Source organism: Amblyraja radiata, chromosome 29, assembly GCF_010909765.2.
Source record: "Amblyraja radiata isolate CabotCenter1 chromosome 29, sAmbRad1.1.pri, whole genome shotgun sequence".
Taxonomy (NCBI): domain Eukaryota; kingdom Metazoa; phylum Chordata; class Chondrichthyes; order Rajiformes; family Rajidae; genus Amblyraja; species Amblyraja radiata.
The window spans coordinates 1,735,459-1,752,976 of record NC_045984.1 but is presented as its reverse complement, the minus strand read 5'-3'; the positions used below and the strand labels follow the sequence as shown (position 1 = coordinate 1,752,976).

Sequence of the window (17,518 nt, the reverse complement as noted above, 5' to 3'; positions counted from 1 at the left end):
CCGACTGGCTAACATGCAATAGCCAATCTACAATTATATTCCACAGTTTGGAAACAGGTGGCTCTAGAGACAGTGGTTATCATCTTCCAAAGTTTTGTAAGATTCTGAAATCACTTCGCCAAAAAGTGAACTACATTTATGAGCATTCAGTCTATTTAATTCTCTTCCTTGGTGATTTAACAGCTTGTCGGGATATTTAAACTTTGTGAGAGTCTCTGCCTCCATCACTGCTTCAGGCAGTGAGCTCCAGATTGCAATCGTGTTGTTCTAGTATCTCCTTCAACTTCCTCTTCTGGCAGCGTGTTCCATATACCCACCGTCAAAGTTACTAGAGGAGCTCCTCTAGTATCTTTGCCCACCATGCTCTGTGTTAATAAGTTTCCAGTATGATACATATTGAGTCATTCACCTCTCACCTTAAACATTTGTCCCATAGTTATTGATTGTCCTATTCTGGGTAAAATATAGTGCATCTACCATAATACTCCCCCCATGGTCTTGTACACTGACATAAAATCACCTCTCAACCTCCTGTGCTCCAAGAAATAAAGTCTGAGCCTGCCCAACCTCTCCTTATAGCTCAGACCCTTAAGGACTGGCAACGTCCATGTAAATCCTGTCTGCACTCCTTTCAACAATAATTTTTTTCATTATTTAAACGTCCTATATTCACAGAAACATATCAAATATCGTGTTAACAGGCTGCACGGTGGATTCCAGTACTGCGCTGTGGTCAAAGACACTGGTTCGATCCTGATCTCGGGTGCTGCCTGCGTGGACTTCGCACATTTTCCCTGTGACAATGTAAAATCATCGGTCCTCTGGTCTCCTCCTGCACCAGAAAGACGTGGATTTGTAAAATAATCACACTTCAAATTACCCCAATGTGTGTGGAGTTGATGACAAAGTGGGATAACGCAGGGCTGCCAACATTGGGTGAAAGTTGAGAGTGAGAAATTTGCGAGAGATCAAGCCCGAGGGAGCATTGGGGGTGGAAGGAGGGTGCCCCCTCTCATTGGTAAGGAACATTTGCATTTTTCAGCTTGAAATTGTGCAATATGGTGCATACAGTAGCGAGTCTTATAACTTACACTTGAATGCAATAAATATGCTTTAAATTGGATTGGAGCATTTTTGAAAGGGGGGAGGCTGTGCGATCATTGATCACTGGCCTTGGGGGTACTCGGTGAGGGAGTGGAGCAACCGAGTGGGGAGAAGGTGTGGAAGAAGGGTAGGAACCTTTTGAATTCATGTTTAAGTGCACTGTAGAAGTATGATTTCAATGTTTTTTGTATGAAGTATTTTTAAAAGGTAACTTTTTATGGGGTAACTTTATCCACACAAAGGGTGATGGGTGTATGGAACAAGCTGCCAGAGGAGGTAGTTGAGGCAGGAACCATCCAAACATTTAAGAAAAAGTTAGACTGATACATGGATAGGACAGGTTTGGAGGTATGGACCAAAAGCAGGTAGCGTAGCTGGGACATGTTGGCGGGTGTGAGCAAGTTGCGCCGAAGGGCCTGTTTTCACACTGTATCACTCTATGACTACATTATACCTCCACCATGCATGAATGCTTCAAAATCAAGTGATGGAGTTTTATTGCCATATACTCAAGCATAGAAACATAGAAAATAGGTGCAGGAATAGGCCATTCGGCCCTTTGAGCCAGCACTGCCATTCAATATGATCATGGCTATTCATCTAAAATCAGTACCTCTTTCCTGTTTTTTCCCCATATCCCTTGATGTCGTTAGCCCCAAGAACTAAATGTAACTCTCTCTTGAAAACATCCAGTGAATTGGCCTGCACTGCCTTCTGTGGCAGAGAATTCCACAGATTCACAACTCTACGTGAAGAAAGTTTGTCCTCATCTTTATTCTTAAACTGTGCCCCATGGTTCTGAACGCCCCCAACATCGGGAACATTTTTCCTGCAGTTACAGTAAGTGAAAATCCAGCAGGCAAGCAGGATGCTTTCTCCAACCACGCCCATTTGAAGTCCACTACCTTCCACCATTTCTACCCAGTGTTTGGTACTGGCAGCCACTGGTTGTCCTCCAGGATGCACCGAGCCGCAGCCTGATCCATGCCGGTCACCTGGGCAAATTCGACACAGAGACTCTCTCTCTCTCCCGCTCTCTCTCTCTCTCTCTCCTCTCAACCCCTCTCTCTCTCTCTCTCCTCCTCTATCTCTCCCCTCCCCCTCTCTTTCCACTCTCTCTCTCCCTCTCTGTCTCTCCTCTCATCCCCTCTCTCTCCCCTCTCCCCCTCTCACTCTCTCCCCTTCCCTCTCTTCTCTCTGCCCCCCCTCTCTCTCTCCCCCCTTGCTTGCAGTATGTGGGAGGTCAAGGACACCGCTAGTGCCTCTGGCTGCTACAAATGCGAGAAGTACATCCAGGTACAGCTCCTGAAGGGCCGTGTTGGGGAACTGGAGAAGCAAGTGGATGACCTCCGGTTCGTCCGAGAAACGGAGTCGTTCCTCGACAAGTCCTACAGTACGATTGTTACACCTAAGGTACTGGAAGAGAGAAGGTGGGAGACAGTGAGAACGGGAGGGAAGCATGGAATGCCAACGTCCCCGGGTGTTGTACCTCTTGTGAACAGGTTCACCCACTTAGAAGCTGTCGGGACAGAAGAGGTGTTTACACTGGGCGGCGGACTTGCTTGTGATGCGAATAGGGCTGTTGAGCTAAAACCAAAAAGGCCTAAGGCAGGCAACGCCATTGTAGTGGGAGACTCCATTGTGAGAGGTACGGACAGGGTTTTCTGCGGCAACAGACGGGATGCGAGGATGGTGTGCTGCCTTCCTGGTGCCAGGATCCAGGATGTCACGGACAGAGTGCAGAAAATCCTCAAGGGCGAAGGTGAACAGTGGTAGTGCATGTCGGCACAAACGATGTCGGAAAGAAGGGGATGAAATTTCTGCAGCGTGACTTTAGAGAGCTCGGAAAAATGCTGAAAAGCAGGACCTCTAGGGTTGTTATCTCCGGTTTGCTTCCAGTTCCTCGTGCTGGCGAGAGCAGGAACAGGGAGATACGGGACCTCAACATGTGGCTGAGGAACTGGTGCACGGGGCAGGGATTTAGATTCTTAGATCACTGGGATCTGTTTTGGGGTAAGGTGGAACTGTACAAAAGGGATGGATTGCATCTTAACAGGTGTGGGACCAGCATTCTGGCAGGCAGGTTTGCCACTGCTACACGGGTGGTTTTAAACTGAATAAGGGGGGTGGGGTGTCGAATGGGATAGTGGAGGATGGAGTTAAAGGGAAAGGGTTTCTTAAATGTGTGAGCGTAGAGACAGAGGGGTGTAAAATGAGGGTAGAAGCAATAGGTAGCAAGGTGAAAAGTAAAAGTGGCAGGCAGACAAAACCAGGGCAAAAATCAGAAAGGGCCACTTTTCAACATAATTGTATAAGGGGTAAGAGTGTTGTAAAAACAAGCCTGAAGGCTTTGTGTCTCAATGCAAGGAGCATTCATAATAAGGTGGATGAGTTGAATGTGCAGATAGCTATTAATGACTATGATATAGTTGGGATCACGGAGACATGGCTCCAGGGTGACCAAGGCTGGAAGCTGAACATCCAGGGATATTCAATATTCAGGAGGGATAGAGAGAAGGGAAAAGGAGGTGTGGTAACATTGCTGATTAGAGAGGAGATTAACGCAATCGAAAGGAAGGACATTAGTTTGGAGGATGTGGAATCGGTATGGGTAGAGCTGCGAAACACTAAGGGGCAGAAAATGCTGGTGGGTGTTGTGTACAGGCCACCTAACAGTAGTAGTGAAGTTGGAGATGGTATCAAACAGGAAATTGGAAATGCGTGCGACAAAGGCAAAACCGTTATAATGGGTGACTTCAATCTACATATAGATTGGGTGAATCAAATTGGCAGGGGTGCTGAGGAAGAGGATTTCTTGGAATGTATGCGGGATAGTTATCTAAATCAACATGTAGAGGAACCAACGAGAGAGCAGGCTATTTTAGACTGGGTATTGAGTAATCAGGAAGGGTTAGTTAGCAGTCTTGTTGTACGTGCCCCCTTGGGCAAGAGTGACCATAATATGGTTGAGTTCTTCATTAGGATGGAGAGTGACATTGTTAATTCAGAAACAATGGTTCTGAACTTAAAGAAAGGTAACTTTGAGGGTATGAGACGTGAATTGGCCAAGATTGACTGGCAATTAATTCAAAAAGGGTTGACGGTGGATATGCAATGGAAGACATTTAAAGACTGCATGGATGAACTACAAAAATTGTTCATCCCAATTTGGCAAAAGAATAAATCAGGGAAGGTAGTGCATCCGTGGATAACAAGGGAAATCAGGGATAGTATCAAAGCGAAGGATGATGCGTACAAATTAGCCAGAAAAAGCAGCATACCGGAGGACTGGGAGAAATTCAGAGACCAGCAGAGGAGGACAAAGGGATTAATTAGGAAAGGAAAAATAGATTATGAAAGAAAACTGGCAGGGAACATAAAAACTGACTGCAAAAGTTTTTATAGATATGTGAAAAGAAAGAGATTAGTTAAAACAAATGTAGGTCCCTTGCAGTCAGAAACAGGTGAGTTGATCATGGGGAACAAGGATATGGCGGACCAATTGAATAACTACTTTGGTTCCGTCTTCACTGAGGAAGACATAAATAATCTGCCGGAAATAGCAGGGGACCGCGGGTCAAAGGAATTGGAGGAATTGAGTGAAATCCAGGTTAGCCGGGAAGTGGTGTTGGGTAAATTGAATGGATTAAAGGCCGATAAATCCCCAGGGCCAGATAGGCTGCATCCCAGAGTACTTAAGGAAGTAGCTCCAGAAATAGTGGATGCATTAGTAATAATCTTTCAAAACTCTTTAGATTCTGGAGTAGTTCCTGAGGATTGGCGGGTAGCAAACGTAACCCCACTTTTTAAGAAGGGAGGGAGAGAGAAAACGGGGAATTACAGACCAGTTAGTCTAACATCGGTAGTGGGGAAACTGCTAGAGTCAGTTATTAAAGATGGGATAGCAGCACATTTGGAAAGTGGTGAAATCATTGGACAAAGTCAGCATGGATTTACAGAAGGTAAATCATGTCTGACGAATCTTATAGAATTTTTCGAGGATGTAACTAGTAGCGTGGATAGGGGAGAACCAGTGGATGTGGTGTATCTGGACTTCCAGAAGGCTTTCGACAAGGTCCCACATAAGAGATTAGTATACAAACTTAAAGCACACGGCATTGGGGGTTCAGTATTGATGTGGATAGAGAACTGGCTGGCAAACAGGAAGCAAAGAGTAGGAGTAAACGGGTCCTTTTCACAATGGCAGGCAGTGACTAGTGGGGTACCGCAAGGCTCAGTGCTGGGACCCCAGCTATTTACAATATATATTAATGATCTGGATGAGGGAATTGAAGGCAATATCTCCAAGTTTGCGGATGACACTAAGCTGGGGGGCAGTGTTAGCTGTGAGGAGGATGCTAGGAGACTGCAAGGTGACTTGGATAGGCTGGGTGAGTGGGCAAATGTTTGGCAGATGCAGTATAATGTGGATAAATGTGAGGTTATCCATTTTGGTGGCAAAAACAGGAAAGCAGACTATTATCTAAATGGTGGCCGACTAGGAAAAGGGGAGATGCAGCGAGACCTGGGTGTCATGGTACACCAGTCATTGAAAGTGGGCATGCAGGTGCAGCAGGCAGTGAAGAAAGCGAATGGTATGTTAGCTTTCATAGCGAAAGGATTTGAGTATAGGAGCAGGGAGGTTCTACTGCAGTTGTACAGGATCTTGGTGAGACCACACCTGGAGTATTGCGTACAGTTTTGGTCTCCAAATCTGAGGAAGGACATTATTGCCATAGAGGGAGTGCAGAGAAGGTTCACCAGACTGATTACTGGGAGGTCAGGACTGTCTTATGAAGAAAGACTGGATAGACTTGGTTTATACTCTCTAGAATTTAGGAGATTGAGAGGGGATCTTATAGAAACTTACAAAATTCTTAAGGGGTTGGACAGGCTAGATGCAGGAAGATTGCTCCCGATGTTGGGGAAGTCCAGGACAAGGGGTCACAGCTTAAGGATAAGGGGGAAATCCTTTAAAACCGAGATGAGAAGAACTTTTTTCACACAGAGAGTGGTGAATCTCTGGAACTCTCTTCCACAGAGGGTAGTCGAGGCCTCATTGGCTATATTTAAGAGGGAGTTAGATGTGGCCCTTGTGGCTAAGGGGATCAGAGGGTATGGAGAGAAGGCAGGTACGGGATACTGAGTTGGATGATCAGCCATGATCATATTGAATGGCGGTGCAGGCTCGAAGGGCCGAATGGCCTACTCCTGCACCTAATTTCTATGTTTCTATGTTTCTTCCCCCCTCTCTCACCCCCTCTCCCTCCCACCTTACTCTTCCCCCTCTCTCTTGTCCCCTCTCCTCTCTCTCCCCACCTCTCCCTCTCTTTCCCCTAACTTTCCCCTAACTCTCTCTTCCCCCTCTCTCTCTCCCTCTTCTCTCCCCCTCTCTCTCCCCCTCGCTTCCCTCCAACCTCTTTCTCCCTCCCTCTCTATCTCCCCCTCCACATACTCTCCCCTCTCTCTTTCTCCTCTCTCTCTCTGTCTCTCCTCACCTCTCTCTCTCTCTTCCCCCTCTCTCCTCCCTCACTATTCCTCTTGCCCTCTCTCCCCTCTCTTTCTCCTCTGTCTCTATCTCTTTTTCTTTGCCCCCGTCTCTCTTTCCCCCGTTTCTCTCTTTCCCCCTCTCTTTTACCACCCCTCTCTTCCCCTTCTCCCTCCCATTCTCTCCTACCCTCTCCACCCCCTCTCTCACTTCCCTCTTTCTTCCCTCACCCCTCTCTCACTCCCCCCCCCTCCCACCTCACCCTCCCCCTCTCTCTCCCCTACCTCTTTCTCCCCTCTCCCCCCCACCTCTTCTCTCTCTCCATTCACTCCCCCCCCCCCCCCCCCTCTCTCTCTCCCCACTGTCTCCGTCTCCTTCCCCTCTCTCTCTCTCCCTTCACCTGCCTTTGAGAGTCTGTCCCTTCGGCACAGAGACTCTCGCGGCAGCGGCGCAACGCTTCCGATGCCCGGGACACTCGCACGCTCCGGAGTGCTCCATGGCCAGAGCTGCAGCGAGCGACACGCCGGCCCCGGCAAACACTCGTCCGTCCCGGCTCCCCGCATATGTTCCGGCCGCTGGTCCTGCTCCCATCCATCCCGCAGCCCCTACTCTCCAACACCCGCGGACCATTGCAGTTTATCCGAGTTTTGAAATTTTCGTTGATCACTAAATTTCTCACCACTGAGCGTGAGAAATTTCTGATGAGCGTGAGAGTTTGCTTGAGGGCGTGAGTCTCACGCTCAAAGCCTGAGAGTTGGCAGCCCTGGATAACATTTGATCCAGTCGGCATGAATCACGCCTGTTTACATGCTACATCTACAAACTAAACTATAGATATATCTATTAAAAGATATCACACCAGTATAAAACTCTTTAGGGATAGGTTTAGTGGCTCTTAAAAGAGCCTTTTTATCCAGTTGGATTATGTTGATGTCATTTAGACATAAACTTTGCTCTGATGGCCGGTTTTCTTGGGCAGCAGTACAGCCTGGATGTTGGGCAAAACCCCACCCTGGGCAATGGTGACCCCACCCAACAGCTTGTTGAGCTCCTCATCGTTGCGGATGGCGAGTTGCAGGTGGCGGGGGATGATCCTGGTCTTCTTGTTGTCGCGGGCTGCGTTTCCCGCCAGTTCTAAAATCTCCGCTGTCAGGTATTCGAGCACCGCCGCTAAATAAACCGGAGCGCCAGCACCAATGCGCTCAGCATAGTGACCTTTTCGTAACAATCGATGGATTCGTCCAACAGGGAATTGCAAACCAGCTCGGGAAGAACGGGTCTTTGTTTTGGCGCGAACTTTCCCACCAGTTTTACCTCTTCCTGACATCTTCGCTCTACTCCACAGAAACCAAATGATTCCGTAACAATGGTCGCAGGTTCTTTTATAGCTTCGTCATGGACAGAAGATCGAACCGTTTTTCATTGGTCAATAGTTTCCCCTTTGTTTCTGATTGGCCTTCTATAGCAGACTAATAGAAAAACATTCCTAAATTTCAGCCAATGGAAATCGAGTGCTCTTATCTATCCCTAATTAGCATATGGTATCAATCCGAGAAATTGACACTTTCTCTTTCTTCGACGTCATCTGTCCCGCTGAGTATTTCCAGCGGTATCTGGTTTTACTTCTGGTTCCATTTTCTTGGTTCTTTGTTTCTTGGTCCTCCAAAATATTCCAAATGGAATTTAAACTGGAGGCGGTGGAGGGAGGATTTAAGCCAGAAAGGGTTATTGGGAAGAAAGAGCTACTTTAATTTGTTTGCACATCCAATTAAATTAAGTTGTTTAATGGACCATCAAGGAACTGTAAATGCACAATTGATTTAAATATGTTTCCCCGGGATTAGGTACAATGATAATGCATTGTAGTAGCATGTCAACCTATATATGTGTAGAGAATGGCCGGGTGACATTTTTTCATGCAGTATTGAATCTCTGGAACTTTCTCCCCCTAGCGGGTTGTGGAGGTGAGGGTATTTGAAGGAGCGGGAGATTTTTTAAAGTTTAAATAAGTAAATCAAGGAATTAAAGACAATGGATAACCTGCGTGGAAGAGGAGATGAGTTCCAGCGTAGATCACCCATGACAATATTAAATGGTGTGGTAGACTTGGGTCGAGTTGTAAGCACGTTTGTGGCCCATATCTGAGGAAGGATGTGCTGACTCTGGAGAGGGTCCAGAGGAGGTTTACAAGAATGTTTCCAAGAATGAGTGGGTTATCATATGATGAGCGTTTGACAACACTGGGCCTCTACTCGCTGGAGTTTGGAAGGTTGAGAGGGGGACATCATTGAAACTGACAGGATGTGGAAAGGATGTTTCTACCAAAGATTATAGATTTCTACTGGTGGAAGAGTCTAGGATCAGAGGTCACAGCCTCAGCATTAAAGGGTGCTCTTTTCGAAATGAGGTGAGGAGGAACTTCTTTAGTCAGAGGGTTTTTAACCCGTGGAACTCGTTGCCACTGAGAGCCGTGGAAGTCAAGGCAGTGAATATTTTTAAGGCAGAAATAGACACATTTGTGATTAGAATGGGTGTCAAGGGTTCTGGGGTGAAGGCAGGAAAATGGGATTCAGAGGCATAAATCAGCCATAATTGAACGGCGGAGTGGATTTGATGGGCCAAATGGCCTAATTCTACCCCTATTACGTGAACTTGTCTCCTCCTACATGACCCCACCACTCGCCACATCTTCCCATCTCCCCCCATGTCTGCCTTCCGCAAAGACCGCTCCCTCCACAACTCCCTTGTCAATTCTTCCCTTCCCTCCCGTACCACCCCCTCCCCGGGCACTTTCCGTTACAACCGCAAGAAATGCACCACCTGTCCCTTTACCTCCCCCATCGACTCCATTCAAGGACCCAAGCAGTCGTTCCAGGTGCGAAAGAGGTTCACCTGTATCTGCTCCAACCTCATCTACTGCATCCGCTGCTCTAGATGTCAGCTGATCTACATCGGTGAGACTAAGCGGAGGTTGGGCGATCCCTTCGCCGAACACCTCCACTCGGTCCGTAAGAACCTACCTGACCACCCGGTGGCTCATCACTTCAACTCCCCCTCCCATTCCCAATCTGACCTCTCTGTCCTGGGTCTCCTCCATTGCCAGAGTGAGCAACACCGGAAATTGGAGGAACAACACCTCAAAATTTGCTTGGGGAGTCTGCATCCTGCGGGCATGTACATCGAATTCTCCCAATTTTGTTAGCCCTTGCTGTCTCCTCCCCTTCCTCAGCCCTCGGGCTGTCTCCTCCCATCCTCCAGCCCTCGGGCTCCTCCTCCTTTTTCCTTCCTTCTCCCTGCCACCCCCTATCAGTCTGAAGAAGGGTTTCGGCCCGAAACTTTACCTATTTCCTTCGCTCCATAGATGCTACTGCACCCGCTGAGTTTCTCCAGCATTTTTGTGTACCCTCGTCCTACCCCCATTTTGTTCTGTCATCTCATACTTGCTCACCAGGTCATAGAATCAGAGTAATGCAGCATAGAAACCAATCATTCAGCCCAACTTGCTTTTGCCAAATAAGATGCCCCATCTACACCCATCCCATCTACCCGCTTTGGCCGATATTCCGTTAAAACATTCCTCTCTGTACCTCTCCAAATGTCGTGAAAATGCTGTTATAGTACATGCCTCAACTACCTGTCTGGCAGCGACGGAAGGCTCCAATTACGATAGTCCCATTTGGCCATGTTTGGCCATCCATCTAAAGTTTACCTATACTTGTGAAATTGGGCAAGTGACAGGTGTCAGTCGGGGGAGACACTTTGGGTCGAGTGACCATAGGTATTTTTTTATTCACATAGTTATGCAAAGGGTAGGACTGCTCCATGAGCAGATGTTACAAAGTGTAGCAAAGTGACTATTGATGGTATTAAACAGAAGCATAGAAATATTGGTTGGAGTTTGTTGTTTGAGGGAAAAGGGACGTCTAGTTGGTGAGATAGTGATCGTTCAAGATGTGCATCTTCCTGGTGGAGTATGAGGCAAGGCCAGTGGGAGTATACGATGCTGGGTGACCAAAAGTATGGAGTCTCTGGTCAGAAAAGGAGGAAGGATGAATGGTCAGGTTCAGGCAGCTAGGACCAAGTCAGTCCCTGGAGGACTGTAGGTGATGTACAGGAGGGTTTATTAGGGGTGTGGGATATCTTTGGTAGAGAATATTAAGAAGAATACAAAATAGATTTTCAAGGTATTTCAACAAAAAAAGGCAAATGAAGGAGTAAATAGGTCCCGTCAAAGTATAGTGGAGCCACAATTTTTATCAGGGCAGTAACGTGAAGACAAGGGAAGAGGGAAAGGTAATGAGAAATCTTGCAGATTTGCAACCTGCGTTACTGCATTGGAGCTATATTGTGCATACTGACCTTCCTGTCTTGGGCTTCCTCCACTGTGAGAGTGTGGCCAAATGCAAATTGGACGCACAGACCCTCATATTTTGCTGGGGTAGCTTACAACCCTGCGGTAGGAATATTGGTTTCTCTAATTTCAAATAACCCTTGCATTCCCTCTCTTTCCATCCCTCCCCTATCCTAGTCATCCGACTAGTTTCATTGTCGTCCTGATTATTTTCATTGTTTGTATCCCCTTGTTATCACATTTTCTACAGCCAGCATTGTGGGCTCCACCTTTCCGTGATCGCCGTGTTGGAAGGAACAAAGGTGGTGAGCCAGTACACCAGCTCCATGCAAAGATCTGAGAGTGCGAACAAAAGAAACTGACACACCCACATTTTCATTGAATAATCTTACTAATATTTCAACAAATAATTTTAACACAGATGTTGCTCTCAAGATTTCTGCTGCGGATTTAGAAACATAGAAACATAGAAATTAGGTGCAGGAGTAGGCCATTCGGCCCTTCGAGCCTGCACCGCCATTCAATATGATCATGGCTGATCATCCAACTCAGTATCCCGTACCTGCCTTCTCTCCATACCCTCTGATCCCCTTAGCCACAAGGGCCACATCTAACCCCCTCTTAAATATAGCCAGTGAACTGGCCTCGACTACCCTCTGTGGCAGGGAGTTCCAGAGATTCACCACTCTCTGTGTGAAAAAAGTTCTTCTCATCTCGGTTTTAAAGGATTTCCCCCTTATCCTTAAGCTGTGACCCCTTGTCCTGGACTTCCCCAACATCGGGAGCAATCTTCCTGCATCTAGCCTGTCCAACCCCTTAAGAATTTTGTAAGTTTCTGTAAGATCCCCTCTCAATCTCCTAAATTCTAGAGAGTATAAACCAAGTCTATCCAGTCTTTCTTCATAAGACAGTCCTCACATCCCAGGAATCAGTCTGGTGAACCTTCTCTGCACTCCCTCTATGGCAATAATGTCCTTCCTCAGATTTGGAGACCAAAACTGTACGCAATACTCCAGGTGTGGTCTCACCAAGACCCTGTACAACTGCAGTAGAACCTCCCTGCTCCTATACTCAAATCCTTTTGCTATGAAAGCTAACATACCATTCGCTTTCTTCACTGCCTGCTGCACCGGCATGCCCACTTTCAATGACTGGTGTACCATGACACCCAGGTCTCGCTGCATCTCCCCTTTTCCTAGTCGGCCACCATTTAGATAATAGTCTGCTTTCCTGTTTTTGCCACCAAAATGGATAACCTCACATTTATCCACATTATACTGCATCTGCCAAACATTTGCCCACTCACCCAGCCTATCCAAGTCACCTTGCAGTCTCCTAGCATCCTCCTCACAGCTAACACTGCCCCCCAGCTTAGTGTCATCCGCAAACTTGGAGATATTGCCTTCAATTCCCTCATCCAGATCATTAATATATATTGTAAATAGCTGGGGTCCCAGCACTGAGCCTTGCGGTACCCCACTAGTCACTGCCTGCCATTGTGAAAAGGACCCGTTTACTCCTACTCTTTGCTTCCTGTTTGCCAGCCAGTTCTCTATCCACATCAATACTGAACCCCCAATGCCGTGTGCTTTAAGTTTGTAAACTAATCTCTTATGTGGGACCTTGTCGAAAGCCTTCTGGAAGTCCAGATACACCACATCCACTGGTTCTCCCCTATCCACGCTACTAGTTACATCCTCGAAAAATTCTATAAGATTCGTCAGACAAGATTTACCTTTTGTAATTCCATGCTGACTTTGTCCAATGATTTCACCACTTTCCAAATGTGCTGCTATCCCATCTTTAATAACTGACTCTAGCAGTTTCCCCACTACCATTTAATCTTGGTTATTTCCACATTTAAGCATCCGCTGTCCGGAATACCTCCTGCATAGCTGAAGAATTCCTGCCACTGGAACACCACGGAAAGTATCTTTCACGGATTACAACTCTCGCTCCCCACATGACACACCCTTGATCTACTGAGAGGTCATTCCTCCATACAAAGAATGGTTTCAGTTCTGCCTCTGAATCCGGCAACTTGTTTGGCCATCCATTTGTAACATACTCCTGCACTCTTGACAAAAGTCTGTCAGTGTGACTAGCCTTTCGAATGTCCCCTGAAGTGAGAGGTAACTAATCTACATGAGAGAAACAAAACAAGTCCTCTCTGTTTGGGGTAACCTATACAAAGGTAATCTAGACATGGCATCAGCACTGCTGTGCTCTGCTGCCTTATGATACAGTACTGTATATCATACTGGTATGCAGACAATATCAATGCCCATCTTTGCATTCTGGCTGCTGCCAGAGTTGGTATATATGCTTTTGGATCACTGTCAACAGCTGGTGATCTGTCTCGATTACAAACCTTCTACCATACAAGTATTTGTGAAACCTCCTAACGCCAAAAATCAATGCAAGAGCCTCTTGCTCTATTTGCGCATAATTTCTCTCACTGGCATTAGGTTTTCTAGACGTAAATGCTATTGTCCTCTCGTCTCCCATTTTTTTTAGCACATGAGAGATCACAGCACCAACACTGTATGGTGAAGCATCCCATGTTAACTTAATTGGCTTATTTACATCATAATGAATTAGCATTGTACTCTCTGCCAACTGAGCTTTACATGACTTGAAAGCTTGGTCCCATTCATGTGTCCACTTCCATGGTACATCTTTTCTCGAGGTCGTTCAAGGGATGTAAACAGGTGGACAGCTAGGGACATAATTTACATGAGCCCTGAATGTGATACATGAATAATCGTGAGACACAAGTGAGATACAGGAATGCTGGAGGCTGTCCAGTGTTATGCTTCTGTTTAAGAAGAGCTGCAAGGAAAATCCCAGAAATTATAGAGCTGTGAGCCTTACTTCTGTGGCAGATAAATTTGTGTGAAACTTAAGTTACTGTAGCTGATTCTGAGGGATAATATACATGTATAGGCATATATGCATTTTGAGAGTCGTGGGCTAATTAGGGATAATCAGTTTGTATGTGAGAGATCATGTCTCATGAATTTGATTACATCTTCTGAAGAATTAACCAAAAGATTGATGAAGGCAAAGTTGTAGATGTTGTCCATAGGGACATAAGCAAGGCATTTGATAAGGTTCTGCATGAGGTTCTTCTGGAATATTAGATCACATAGGATCCAGGGAGAAAATACATTACATGGATACAAAATTAATCATGGAAGATTGCTTTTCGAACTAGAGGCTCGTGACGATGTATTTAAAAGTATGTATGACATCCAATAGGAGCACAATTTATTACGTTCTGGCCTTAAGACAAAAGAGGACAACGTTTATATAACATGAAAAAAAACTTCAATTAGTCAATGTCTCATGTGACTCTCCCCTGGAGTCGTGTAAGTTGTTGATAACAATTTTGAGCATCTATTAATTGAATCATTTAAACAAACAAGAGAGTTCTCACACTGTCAAAAGTTCAAATTCACCACCAAAGCAACATTACCAAATACAGTACTTTTTGGAAATTGCTGAAGAGACGCCAGCTGTTGCATTTGTCTGCATTTGTTCCAGATAAATTAAAGTAATTCTAGGGTTAAAATTAGGATTCAAGTAGAGAAATTTTTGTCATATTCGTTTCTCTCCCATAAAATTGCAATGTTTTAATATAATCTTTCATTTCCCAACAAAAGAACGATTCTGTTGTTGCAATTATTCATATAATTTTACTAATTGCAAGAAAATTGACAAATAAGCGACTATTTTTTTCCGTTGAGCAAGACCATTCTTTATTTAATTCCACTTGATTGGGAAGCAATGGGTCTGGGCCGAGGATGAGTCACGTGATACCTGCTCATACCCGCTCTTCCTTCGTCTTCTTCACCCAGGTCCGCACAGCCGGTATTAGAACGTCGAGGAACCTGTTCATTTTCACCTGTGAATCTGCGATTTGATATCATGTCAGGTAGAGGGAAAGGAGGAAAGGGACTGGGCAAGGGTGGTGCAAAGCGGCACCGTAAAGTCCTTCGTGATAACATCCAAGGCATCACCAAACCTGCCATACGTCGTTTGGCTCGCCGAGGTGGCGTCAAGCGTATTTCTGGCCTCATCTATGAGGAAGTGCGCGGCGTTTTGAAGGTTTTCCTTGAGAATGTCATCCGGGATTCAGTAACCTACACGGAGCATGCGAAACGCAAGACAGTGACAGCTATGGACGTGGTGTATGCACTGAAACGTCAGGGACGCACATTGTATGGGTTCGGGGGCTGAAAGATAAACGATACATTATTAGAAATCCAAAGGTTCTTTTTAGAACCACCACATTATTCTAAAAGACCAATAACTTGGTTCAACAGCAAATAATCTAAGCTACACCTGGTAAACCTCTGAAAACCTATTTTCAGTTGCCCGCTGGTCTCCGGGCCTGGTCACGCATTTCCTCCATTTTGCTCTATTTTCTTTATGTACAGTAATGGCAATGTTTCACAATCTTGCCAATGCTACGGGTTAAAATTACAAATCCAACAAACTGGATAATTTCAGAGGTTTATTATCAACGTAATTCCTGTAGCCTTCTCTTGCAGTGTGCTTGTTTCCCCTGATGGTTACAAGTTTCACCTTTTTTAGAATTTTAGATTTTAGACTGTCGAGGTACGCCGCGGAAACAGATCCTTCGGCCCACCGAGTCTGCGCCGATCAGTGATCACCCCTGACCAAAGATACTAGAGGAGCTCCTCTAGTATCTTTGCCCCCGACACTAATGTACACATGCAGAACGGACACCTGTACGTCTTTGGAGTGTAGGAGGAAACTGTAGCACCCGGAGACAGAGAGAACGGTCACAGGAAGAATGTAAAAACTCCGTCAACACCCGCAGTCAAGTTCAAACCCGGACCCTGAGCGCTGTAAAGCAGCAACCGTAACATAAACCAGAAGCAAGAGTTACTCCTGATCAAGGGTCAGGGAGTGATTCTGCGTTGGTTTTCAGCGCTGGCGGCGAGGCAGCAACCGGACAGCAATAGCGGCCAAATCTCCCACAATTCAAAGCGAGGGAGAAAGTGCCCAGCGCCGACCATTGCCGTTGCAGTGCGCATGCGCAGGGCGGCCGATGATGTGCTGCCGTGGTTGTGCGCATGTGCAGGGGGAGGACGTGCAGGCCGCAGCAATGCGCATGTGCAAGGCGGCCTGCGGTGCCGGCGGATGAGGAGCGGGCGGAGAGCGGAGCCCGGACACGGGTAGCGGGGGGAGTCAGAGAGAGAGAGAGATAGAGAGGAGGGCCCGCCCAGAGTTGAACGGCAGGTGTCCTGCCTTGGCCGGAGGGCCCCTAGATTTCGAGGCCCTAGGCTTCAGCCTATGAAGCCGAGTGGTGAATCCGGCTCTGCGAGACTCCCTAGATCTCGAGGCCCTAAGCTTAAGCTTGTCCATTTTATACGTAAATCCGGCCTTGACTTTCCTTTATGTTCCCCCGGGCACGTTTGGCGCGTCGTGTCAGTCATGTCTGCAAGAAAACCCTTTTCCCCTTTGATCTCTGCGCGGCTGACTCGCTCCCCAAGAACGAAATGTTTTCAGCCGCCGTCGCAATTAAACTTTTCTACGTTTCTTTTCACCGACACGTCTCTTTTTAGATGGCCACTTTTTTAGACCCCTCTTTCATAAAAATGCGTAAGAAGGAACTACAGATGCCTGTTTAAACCGAAGATAGACTATAAAAGTTGGAGTAACTAAGCGGTCAGAAAGCATCTCTGGAAAAAATGGGTTGGGGTGCTGGAGACAGCGGGATTAGACCCCGTACAGCAACAGTGATTGCGCGACCATTGCACCTAAACCTCTGTGGAGACAGAAATATAACAGGACAAGGGCAGTTCTTTCTGCTGCCGGGTCGGTGGCTCTTAAAAGAGCCGTTTGTTATCGGTGTTAGAGGCCGGGTTCAGGCGCGCTCCCCACGGATGCGGCGGGCCAGCTGGATGTCTTTGGGCATGATGGTGACCCGCTTGGCGTGGATGGCGCACAGATTGGTGTCCTCAAAGAGCCCCACAAGGTAAGCCTCGCAAGCCTCCTGCAGGGCCATGATGGCCGAGCTCTGGAAGCGCAGGTCTGTCTTGAAGTCCTGAGCGATCTCCCGCGCCAGGCGCTGGAAAGGCAATTTGCGGATGAGCAGCTCGGTGGATTTCTGGTAGCGCCGGATCTCTCTCAGAGCCACGGTGCCGGGCCGGTAGCGATGAGGCTTCTTCACTCCGCCCGTGGCTGGGGCGCTCTTCCTGGCTGCTTTGGTCGCCAGCTGTTTGCGAGGAGCTTTCCCTCCGGTCGATTTACGCGCTGTCTGCTTGGTTCGGGCCATTATCATACAACAGTGAAATATAGGGACTGATGGACGGAGCCGGATCTGGGAGCGGCTTTTAAAGCTTTGGTGAAGGGCCGGCCCACATATTGTGATTGGCTGGGGTATAGGCGGTCTATCACAGTGTCCCAGCGCTGAGATTGGCTGCAGGTCTGTCAGCTCCAGCCGGCAGTTTCAGAAGGTCTGAGGCCGGCGTGGGGAATTATCTGCGACCAAATACAGGGTTTAGTGATAGGCGGGGGGCGGGGGTTCATTTAGTTTAGTT

The 17,518-nt window shown here is 46.9% G+C and overlaps 3 protein-coding genes across 3 annotated transcripts; 1 reads left to right on the top strand and 2 right to left on the bottom strand.

Annotated features, from left to right (window-relative positions):
* Positions 1 to 7,529: 7,529 nt before the first annotated feature.
* On the bottom strand, positions 7,530 to 7,919 carry LOC116989711 (histone H2A-like). The gene has a single exon (XM_033047308.1). The coding sequence runs from the start codon at positions 7,917 to 7,919 to the stop codon at positions 7,530 to 7,532; it is 390 nt and encodes a 129-aa protein (XP_032903199.1).
* A 6,954-nt stretch (positions 7,920 to 14,873) lies between these two features.
* On the top strand, positions 14,874 to 15,185 carry LOC116989710 (histone H4-like). Its single transcript, XM_033047307.1, has one exon. The coding sequence runs from the start codon at positions 14,874 to 14,876 to the stop codon at positions 15,183 to 15,185; it is 312 nt and encodes a 103-aa protein (XP_032903198.1).
* A 1,647-nt stretch (positions 15,186 to 16,832) lies between these two features.
* LOC116989752 (histone H3.1) lies at positions 16,833 to 17,253 on the bottom strand. The gene has a single exon (XM_033047349.1). The coding sequence runs from the start codon at positions 17,251 to 17,253 to the stop codon at positions 16,843 to 16,845; it is 411 nt and encodes a 136-aa protein (XP_032903240.1). The 3' UTR covers positions 16,833 to 16,842.
* Between the last annotated feature and the right edge of the window lie 265 nt (positions 17,254 to 17,518).

Coding starts and splice junctions, on each gene's coding strand:
- LOC116989711 (XM_033047308.1), bottom strand. CDS start 7,919: ATGTCAGGAAGAGGTAAAACTGGTGGGAAAGTTCGCGCCAAAACAAAG.
- LOC116989710 (XM_033047307.1), top strand. CDS start 14,874: ATGTCAGGTAGAGGGAAAGGAGGAAAGGGACTGGGCAAGGGTGGTGCA.
- LOC116989752 (XM_033047349.1), bottom strand. CDS start 17,253: ATGGCCCGAACCAAGCAGACAGCGCGTAAATCGACCGGAGGGAAAGCT.